Source organism: Tupaia chinensis, unplaced genomic scaffold, assembly GCF_000334495.1.
Source record: "Tupaia chinensis unplaced genomic scaffold, TupChi_1.0 Scaffold000039_1, whole genome shotgun sequence".
Taxonomy (NCBI): Eukaryota; Metazoa; Chordata; class Mammalia; order Scandentia; family Tupaiidae; genus Tupaia; species Tupaia belangeri.
The window spans coordinates 2,877,576-2,888,588 of NW_006159494.1; the positions used below are offsets into that span (position 1 = coordinate 2,877,576).

The 11,013-nt window shown below is 34.8% G+C and overlaps 1 protein-coding gene across 1 annotated transcript in view; it reads left to right on the forward strand.

Moving 5' to 3' along the window:
• Nucleotides 1-11,013, forward strand: part of ADAM7 (ADAM metallopeptidase domain 7) — a 64,184-nt gene that overhangs the window by 46,457 nt on the left and 6,714 nt on the right. The window contains exons 18-20 of the mRNA XM_006140680.2: nt 141-216; nt 729-834; nt 1,209-1,308. Coding sequence (XP_006140742.1) covers nt 141-216; nt 729-834; nt 1,209-1,308 — 282 coding nt within the window. The remainder of the gene's footprint in view (nt 1-140; nt 217-728; nt 835-1,208; nt 1,309-11,013) is intronic.

Genomic DNA, 11,013 nt, shown 5'->3' on the forward strand with positions numbered 1-11,013 from the left:
CCTATAGCAAAAACTTGCCCCCCCCAAAAAAAAGTTATATTTGTATGTTTAATGTAAAACTAACACCAAGCAAAGCAACGTGAAAAATACAGCGTATATCAGTCATTTGACAAAAATCACATGATTGACTGCTTTTCCAGGTAGATGGCCATGAACCTGAGTGCCCATGTGAAGAACAGGCACCTGGATACTGGGAAGAAACCTTAAATGTTACCAGTGAGCATCCTAGAATAAAATAACTTACATATATCTAAAACCTACCAAATGAGAAAGCAGTTTTCTTATTTTCCAAGTCTGCTACATATTTGTTGTTCTTGTGTGGGTTTGTATGGTCTTCTTATATTCCCTGTTTGGATCCCCAAATTGAATTGAGTACAATTGCTTTTATAATTAATGTACCCTATTCTAGCTAAATTTGGCTTAGGTCTTCTGATAACCCACAGCACAAGACCTTTTTAATAATCAGTTAATAGCTTGATAACCAAAACTTTTCCTGTTGATTGTGGTTCCTTAAATATAATGAAATCTTGGGTGTAGTGTCAATTACTAATACAAATGAAAATATGTTTAATGTTTTGACTTTTTACATTATATAACAATAATCGGGGAGAAGGGGAATGCAAGTCTATTAGGAAGGGAGAAGCAGGATTGTAACAGTTCCATTAAATGTTACTATTCCACTGTCCTAAAACTGATGTCCTGGCTAAAGCTTATATTTTTAATTGCAGATATCGCCATCTTGGTGGTTGTGCTCATCCTGGTTATTATCGGTGTTGTGGTTGTTACATTATTAATTCGTTATAAAAAATGTATTAAGTTGAAGCAAGTCCAGAGGTACGTCTGTATGTTCTATGTGTTGAAGGGGATCATTATTAAGAATAGCTAAGCTTTGTCGCTATTGAGGATACTTGACTGGGGAGAAGTATCAGACTCTTACTGAATACCACACAAGCATAATAGTTAAATCAGACTTTCACATCCTTAGTCATATCCAAATGTTTATACCAGCGGGCTCCAACTTTGCTACACATTGAAATTACCTAGGGATCTTTCAGAAATATATTGGTATTACTTTCTCTCTAAGACATTGTAACTTTATTATGGGATGCAACTTGAGCATCAGTATTTTTTAAATCTTACAGATTATTTCATTTTAATTATAGACGTATCCCATAGCCTAGATTAATGTTCAATATTCTTCTTGTCAGCCCACCTAGAGATACACGGGGAGTGGAGAATAAAGGATATTTCGGTGATGAGCATCAGACAAGAACTGAGCCAGTCTTCCCAGATATCCATCCCCCACATGTAAGAAACACTTATTTGCAATAGTTCATTGATTAAAAAAAGAGAAAGGAAAGTAGTTGTGTATATGTGTTTAAAATGGAACTAGCTCTCAGCTGGAGGAGCAATTTTGCATGGTTCTGAACAAATGAAGCTTTCAATCTATACGTGGGGAAGAGAAAGAGGGCAGGAATCATACAAACATGGAGCAATTGCCATGACACTGTTTCAGAGAAAAAGATATTAGTTAAACAAAATATTAAGTTGCGTACTATTTGAAAAATTATTATTATTTTTTTGAGAGGCTTTTTGGCTATCCCTGCCCCAGAATGAGGGACCAACCTGATGTGCACTGACCACCATCCAGCTCCCACCCACCATGGAATAAATAGAAAGCAGAGGCGATTCAGCCTGTACTTATCATCCCTCAGCCCTCCAGGAGTGAGGAGAATGCAGAGGCTGTCTCTGCCTATGCCGTTATAAAAAATGTATTAAGTTGAAGCAAGTTCAGAGGTACGTCTGCATGTTCTATGTGTTTTAGGGGACCATTATTAAGAGTAGCTAAACTTTGTCGCTATTGAGGATACTTGACTGGGGAGAAGTATCAGACTCTTACTGAATACCACACAAGCAATTAATTAAACAAAATATTAAGTTGCGTACTATTTGAAAAATTATTATTATTTTTTTGAGAGGCTTTTGCTATATGGCACATGCACTTGCCAGAAAGACAGAGGGACAGAAAGTGAGAAATCACTCCCCCCCAGGGGGAATGGCCATGCCACAATCCCTTCTCATCCTTCTCCTTTCGGGATCTTGGGCATTCACATGAACATGCACCTGGCTGAGTTTAAGCCACCAGGTCCAAGACTCGAACCACGGTTGACTACATGGGAATCCAGTGACACCCATTATGCCAACTGCTAGTCCCTTGAAAAATGTATTAACATAAACCATATCTGAGTCATAAAACAATTCTTAATAAATATAAAGGAATTGTAGACATACAAAATACATTCTAAAAAAATTGGATTGGAAATTGGCAACAGATATCTAAACAATCCTAGATTGGAAATTAAATAACACATTCTAAGCTCTCAGCTGGAGGAGCAATTTTGCATGGTTCTGAACAAATGAAGCTTTCAATCTATACGTGGGGAAGAGAAAGAGGGCAGGAATCATACAAACATGGAGCAATTGCCATGACACTGTTTCAGAGAAAAAGATATTAGTTAAACAAAATATTAAGTTGCGTACTATTTGAAAAATTATTATTATTTTTTTGAGAGGCTTTTGCTATATGGCACATGCACTTGCCAGAAAGACAGAGGGACAGAAAGTGAGAAATCACCCCCCCAGGGGGGATGGCCATGCCACAATCCCTTCTCATCCTTCTCCTCTCAGGATCTTGGGCAACACATTACATTCTAACTCTCTAGGTCAGCCCCCAGCCATATTGAGATCATAGAGGCTGTGATAGACAGGATCCAACCACCTGAAGACAATGAGGCTTTGGAAGAATTCTTTCCCCACAACTCCTCCAGGAGAAAAAGGAGAGATACCTCCCTTCAAAAATTTAAATCTGAAACTCCCACTGTGGATACCACACTGTCACTTACAGTAGAAAAGGAAAACTGGCATGTAGCTAACTCACACTATAGAGGCACACTTGAACACAGAGCTAAGAAACCTACTTCAAAGAAAATTGAAGGAGTACATCACCAGATATCTAAAAATCAAAGCAAAGTCCCAAGAAACATGAAATAAACAAAACTCACAAGAAATACCTCTACACAAAAGGAACACAGTCACTCCTCACAAACAATGGATGAAACTCAAGAAATCATAGAAATGTCAGAAAAAGAATTCAGAATATTCATTATAACAAAACTCAATGAGATGTAATAGAAAATGTACAATCAATTCCAGGAGATGAGAAAAATAATTCCATGGCTTGAAGGAAGAATTACATAAAGAGATAGATATTCTTAAATAAAAAGATCTAACATAATTTCTGGAGATAAAGAATTAAATCAAAACCACCCTAAACAGTATTAACAGGAGATTAGACCATGGAAAAGAATAATACTCTGACCTGGAAGACAAAACCTCTGAATAAACCACCAAGAAGAATGGAAAAATAACTATAAAAAATAAAGACAACATAAAGGAAATTCTAGACACCATCTACATGTCAAATATCCACATAATGGGAATTATTTCATCAAATACTAACTGAAAACTTTCCAAATTTAGAGAGGCATACAGACATCCAACTCCAGGAAATACAGAAGACATCAAATTTCAATAGATTTAACATAAAAATATCCTTTGCAAAGTACATCATAGTCAAACTGGTAAAAATCAAAGACAAAGACAAAAATGGCCAAAGAGAAATACCATGTTATTTACAAAGGTTACCCCATTAGACTAACATCAGACCTCACTAGAAACAATGCGGCCAAGGAAAGATGGGAAGATGTATTTAAAACTTTGAAAGAAAAATTATTTTAGCAAAGAATACTATACCTGGCAATATTATCATTTGAATGGGAAAGAGAAATAAAATCATTCCCAAACAAAAACTGATAGAATTCACCAACATTGGAGCAGAAAATACTCAAGGGAATACTGCATCAGGAAAACTGAAAGGAGATAAATAGATGAGAACTTAAAATGGGAAAGGAGGGTGTCAAAACAGCAAGATTAAATCTACATTTATCTATATAACATTAAATGCTAATGGGTTGAATTTCTCAACTAAAGACATTGGCTCAGTGGATCAAAAGCAGGAGCCCTCTATATGTTACTTATAAGAAACAGACCTCAGTGACAAAGACACACATAGGCTGAAAGATAACGGTTGAGCAAAGTTTTTTTTATGTAAATGGAAATTTAAAAGGGTGGAGTCAGGACACTGATATCAAACAAAATGTATTTTAAGATAAAAATAATAAAAAGAGAAACTAAGGACATTATGTAGTTCTGAAAAGGATTGATTTGCCAAGATGATAAAACAATTATAAATATTTAAGCACTCAACACTTGGCTACCCAAATATGTAAAAGAAAGACTGCTAGATCTAAAAGGATAGATAGATTAGAACACACTAGTTGGTGGATTTCAACACCTTACTGTCACCACTGGAGAGGTCATCTAGACAAAATAGACACAGGAGCTAGATAACACCATAACTCAAATGGACCTGACAGGCATGTATAGAACATTTTACCCAGCATCCACAAAATATACTTTTTTCTCATTTAAACATGGAATATTTTTGAAGATTGACTACATGTTAAGATATATAATAAGCCTCTAAAATGTTAAAAGTATAGGAGCCAGAAGTTGCATAGTGGTTAAGGCACTGGACTCCCACATAGTCAATCACAGCTCAAGACCCAGACCTGGCATCTTGAAAACCATGCTTTGTACATGTGTGTCTATGCCTAAAATCCCAGGAAGAGAATGGAGGAGAAGGGAGTACAATATTAACATCCCCACTGGGGGGAGGGGGGATTTCTCACTTTCCTTCTCACTGTCTCTCTCCAGCAAGTGCATGAGTCCTATGGGAGAAACCTTACCAAAAAAAAAAAACTTATAGAAATTATGTTTAGAATTTTCTCCAACTACAATGGAAATAAACTTGAAACCAACCACAGAAAGAGCCTGTAAAAATACACAGAAACATGGAAACTAAAAAACCTATTTCTGACAACATCCATATTACTAAAGAAATTAAGACTAAAAACAAAAGATCATTGAAATCAATGATAATGAACACGCAACTTTCTTTAAGACACAGTGAAAGCAATTATAAAAGGAAGTTCATAGCAATCACTGCTATGATCTTAACAAGATACTAGCAAGTAAAAAAAAATAGAGAAATGACAAATAAATACCTTGATGTCTCATTTAAAAAAACTGAAAAAAACAACAAAAAAGCCCTTAAAATGCCAGAAGAAATAATAAAGAATAGAGATGAAATAGAGAATAAGAGAACTTAAAAAGAAAATCAGTGAAACCAAAAGCTTTTTTTAAAGATAAAGAGGAACAAAATTGACAAACCATTAGCTAGACTAATCAAGGAAAAACATGAGAAAGAAACTAGTTAAATAAATTCAATAATGAAGGTGATAGTATTACAACTCACATATCCGGAAATACAAAATTTTATGAAAGAATATTATGAGTGACTATTTGGCAACAAACTAAATAATCTAAATGAGATGGACAAATTTCTGCACACACACAAGTTAGATAGGCTAAATCAGAAAGAAATAGAAAACATGAATAGACCAGTAACAATGAGATTGATTTGGTGATAGTCTCCCAACAAAGAAAATCCAGCCAGGTCTTGATGGCTTCATTTCTGAATTCTACACATTTTTAAAGAGCAGCTAATCCCAGATCCCCTCAAAAAATTTCTAAAGATCCAGAAGGAAAGAACCCTTCCAAATTCATTTTATCAAGCTTCCATTATCTTGATACCCAAAGCAGACAAGGACACAGCAAAAAAGAAAGTTGAAGACCAATATCCCTGGGACCAGTAGTTAGTGTAATGGCTATGTTGCTGGACTCCCATGTAGTGGACCGTAGTTTGAGTCTTGGACCCGGTGGCTTAAACTCACGCCGGGCACGTGTGTGTGTGTGCCCAGGATCCCAAGAGGAGAATGGAGAAGAAGGGATTGCGGCATGGCCATCTGTCTGTCTCTCTCTCTCTTTCTGGTGAGCACACGCTCCCTATAGCAAAAATCTCTGAAAATAATAATAATAAAAAAGACCAATATCCCTGATAATCCTTAACAAAATATTAGCACACCAAATCCAAAAGCACATTAAAAAGATTATACACCACAATCAGCTAAGCTTTATCCCAGGGATGATACAACATACACAAAATGGTAAATATAATATATTGCATTAACAGAAGAAAAGATAAAAAACCATACTATCATATCTATAGTGCAGAAGAAACATTTGATAAGCCATAACACCACTTTACGATCAAGACTCCCAGTAAAATTAGTGCAGAAGGGACATTCTTCAATATAATAAAAACCATATTTGACAAACCCATTACTAATATCATACTGAATGAGGGAAAGCTGAAAGTTTTAAAACTAAAATTGGAAATTGGAACAAGACAAGGATGCCTATTTTCTCGACTGTTTTTAACATAGTGCTGGAAGCTCTAGCCAATGCAGTCAGACAAAAGAGCAAAATAAAAGGAATTTAGATAAAAATAGAAGAAAACTGTCCCTATTCGAAGATGATATGCTCATATGCATATAAAGTCCAAAGGAATCCATGAACAAATACCTAGAAGTGATTAATTAACTCAGGAAAATAGCAGGATAGTAAACCAATATACAAAAATCTATAGTATTTTTATATGCAAACAATGAACAGATTGAGCCACAATTGAAAAAAGCAACCTCATTTACAATAGTAACAAAATAAATAAGATATCTAGGAATAAACTTAATCAAAGAGGTTAAATATCTCTATAAGGAAAACTATAAAACTGAAAACCAAAGATGAGTATGATACAAAAAAAATGGAAAGACATCCTATGTTCTTGGATGGTAAGAATCAATATAATCAAAATGTCAGTTCTACTCAAATTACTTCACAAATTCAATGTGATTCTCATAAAATTACCAGTGACATTCTTCATAGAAATAGAAAAAATATATATAAAATTTATCTGGAATTATAGAAGACCTTACATTGCCACGGCAATGCTGTGCAAAAAGACTAAAGTAGGAGGCATCTTACTACTTCAAAATATAATTCAGAATGATGATAATTAAAACAGCATGGTCCTGGAACCAGCAGTTAGCTTAGTGGCTATGTCACTGAAATCCCATGTAGCCAACAGTGATTCGAGTCCCAGACCTGGTGGCTTAAACTCATGTTGGGTGTGTGTGCGTGTGTGCCCAAGATCCCAAGAGGAGAATAGAGGAGAAGGGATTGCGGCGTGGCCATCTCCCCTGGGGGAGGGGGTGATTTCTCACTTTCTATCTCTCTCTCTCTGTCTTTCTGGTGAGTATGTGTGCCTCTATAGCAAAAACCTCTCAAAAAATTAAATAAATAAATAAATAAATAAATAAATAAATAAATAACATGGTAATAGCATAGTCAAACTGGTAAAAATCAAAGACAAAGACAAAAATGGCCAAAGAGAAATACCATGTTATTTACAAAGGTTACCCCATTAGACTAACATCAGACCTCACTAGAAACAATGCGGCCAAGGAAAGATGGGAAGATGTATTTAAAACTTTGAAAGAAAAATTATTTTAGCAAAGAATACTATACCTGGCAATATTATCATTTGAATGGGAAAGAGAAATAAAATCATTCCCAAACAAAAACTGATAGAATTCACCAACATTGGAGCAGAAAATACTCAAGGGAATACTGCATCAGGAAAACTGAAAGGAGATAAATAGATGAGAACTTAAAATGGGAAAGGAGGGTGTCAAAACAGCAAGATTAAATCTACATTTATCTATATAACATTAAATGCTAATGGGTTGAATTTCTCAACTAAAGACATTGGCTCAGTGGATCAAAAGCAGGAGCCCTCTATATGTTACTTATAAGAAACAGACCTCAGTGACAAAGACACACATAGGCTGAAAGATAACGGTTGAGCAAAGTTTTTTTTATGTAAATGGAAATTTAAAAGGGTGGAGTCAGGACACTGATATCAAACAAAATGTATTTTAAGATAAAAATAATAAAAAGAGAAACTAAGGACATTATGTAGTTCTGAAAAGGATTGATTTGCCAAGATGATAAAACAATTATAAATATTTAAGCACTCAACACTTGGCTACCCAAATATGTAAAAGAAAGACTGCTAGATCTAAAAGGATAGATAGATTAGAACACACTAGTTGGTGGATTTCAACACCTTACTGTCACCACTGGAGAGGTCATCTAGACAAAATAGACACAGGAGCTAGATAACACCATAACTCAAATGGACCTGACAGGCATGTATAGAACATTTTACCCAGCATCCACAAAATATACTTTTTTCTCATTTAAACATGGAATATTTTTGAAGATTGACTACATGTTAAGATATATAATAAGCCTCTAAAATGTTAAAAGTATAGGAGCCAGAAGTTGCATAGTGGTTAAGGCACTGGACTCCCACATAGTCAATCACAGCTCAAGACCCAGACCTGGCATCTTGAAAACCATGCTTTGTACATGTGTGTCTATGCCTAAAATCCCAGGAAGAGAATGGAGGAGAAGGGAGTACAATATTAACATCCCCACTGGGGGGAGGGGGGATTTCTCACTTTCCTTCTCACTGTCTCTCTCCAGCAAGTGCATGAGTCCTATGGGAGAAACCTTACCAAAAAAAAAAAACTTATAGAAATTATGTTTAGAATTTTCTCCAACTACAATGGAAATAAACTTGAAACCAACCACAGAAAGAGCCTGTAAAAATACACAGAAACATGGAAACTAAAAAACCTATTTCTGACAACATCCATATTACTAAAGAAATTAAGACTAAAAACAAAAGATCATTGAAATCAATGATAATGAACACGCAACTTTCTTTAAGACACAGTGAAAGCAATTATAAAAGGAAGTTCATAGCAATCACTGCTATGATCTTAACAAGATACTAGCAAGTAAAAAAAAATAGAGAAATGACAAATAAATACCTTGATGTCTCATTTAAAAAAACTGAAAAAAACAACAAAAAAGCCCTTAAAATGCCAGAAGAAATAATAAAGAATAGAGATGAAATAGAGAATAAGAGAACTTAAAAAGAAAATCAGTGAAACCAAAAGCTTTTTTTAAAGATAAAGAGGAACAAAATTGACAAACCATTAGCTAGACTAATCAAGGAAAAACATGAGAAAGAAACTAGTTAAATAAATTCAATAATGAAGGTGATAGTATTACAACTCACATATCCGGAAATACAAAATTTTATGAAAGAATATTATGAGTGACTATTTGGCAACAAACTAAATAATCTAAATGAGATGGACAAATTTCTGCACACATACAAGTTACCTAGGCTGAATCAGAAAGAAATAGAAAACATGAATAGACCAGTAACAATGAGATTGATTTGGTGATAGTCTCCCAACAAAGAAAATCCAGCCAGGTCTTGATGGCTTCATTTCTGAATTCTACACATTTTTAAAGAGCAGCTAATCCCAGATCCCCTCAAAAAATTTCTAAAGATCCAGAAGGAAAGAACCCTTCCAAATTCATTTTATCAAGCTTCCATTATCTTGATACCCAAAGCAGACAAGGACACAGCAAAAAAGAAAGTTGAAGACCAATATCCCTGGGACCAGTAGTTAGTGTAATGGCTATGTTGCTGGACTCCCATGTAGTGGACCGTAGTTTGAGTCTTGGACCCGGTGGCTTAAACTCACGCCGGGCACGTGTGTGTGTGTGCCCAGGATCCCAAGAGGAGAATGGAGAAGAAGGGATTGCGGCATGGCCATCTTTCTGTCTCTCTCTCTCTTTCTGGTGAGCACACGCTCCCTATAGCAAAAATCTCTGAAAATAATAATAATAAAAAAGACCAATATCCCTGATAATCCTTAACAAAATATTAGCACACCAAATCCAAAAGCACATTAAAAAGATTATACACCACAATCAGCTAAGCTTTATCCCAGGGATGATACAACATACACAAAATGGTAAATATAATATATTGCATTAACAGAAGAAAAGATAAAAAACCATACTATCATATCTATAGTGCAGAAGAAACATTTGATAAGCCATAACACCACTTTACGATCAAGACTCCCAGTAAAATTAGTGCAGAAGGGACATTCTTCAATATAATAAAAACCATATTTGACAAACCCATTACTAATATCATACTGAATGAGGGAAAGCTGAAAGTTTTAAAACTAAAATTGGAAATTAGAACAAGACAAGGATGCCTATTTTCTCGACTGTTTTTAACATAGTGCTGGAAGCTCTAGCCAATGCAGTCAGACAAAAGAGCAAAATAAAAGGAATTTAGATAAAAATAGAAGAAAACTGTCCCTATTCGAAGATGATATGCTCATATGCATATAAAGTCCAAAGGAATCCATGAACAAATACCTAGAAGTGATTAATTAACTCAGGAAAATAGCAGGATAGTAAACCAATATACAAAAATCTATAGTATTTTTATATGCAAACAATGAACAGATTGAGCCACAATTGAAAAAAGCAACCTCATTTACAATAGTAACAAAATAAATAAGATATCTAGGAATAAACTTAATCAAAGAGGTTAAATATCTCTATAAGGAAAACTATAAAACTGAAAACCAAAGATGAGTATGATACAAAAAAAATGGAAAGACATCCTATGTTCTTGGATGGTAAGAATCAATATAATCAAAATGTCAGTTCTACTCAAATTACTTCACAAATTCAATGTGATTCTCATAAAATTACCAGTGACATTCTTCATAAAAATAGAAAAAATATATATAAAATTTATCTGGAATTATAGAAGACCTTACATTGCCACGGCAATGCTGTGCAAAAAGACTAAAGTAGGAGGCATCTTACTACTTCAAAATATAATTCAGAATGATGATAATTAAAACAGCATGGTACTGGAACCAGCAGTTAGCTTAGTGGCTATGTCGCTGAAATCCCATGTAGCCAACAGTGATTCGAGTCCCCGACCTGGTGGCTTAAACTCATGTTGGGTGTGTGTGC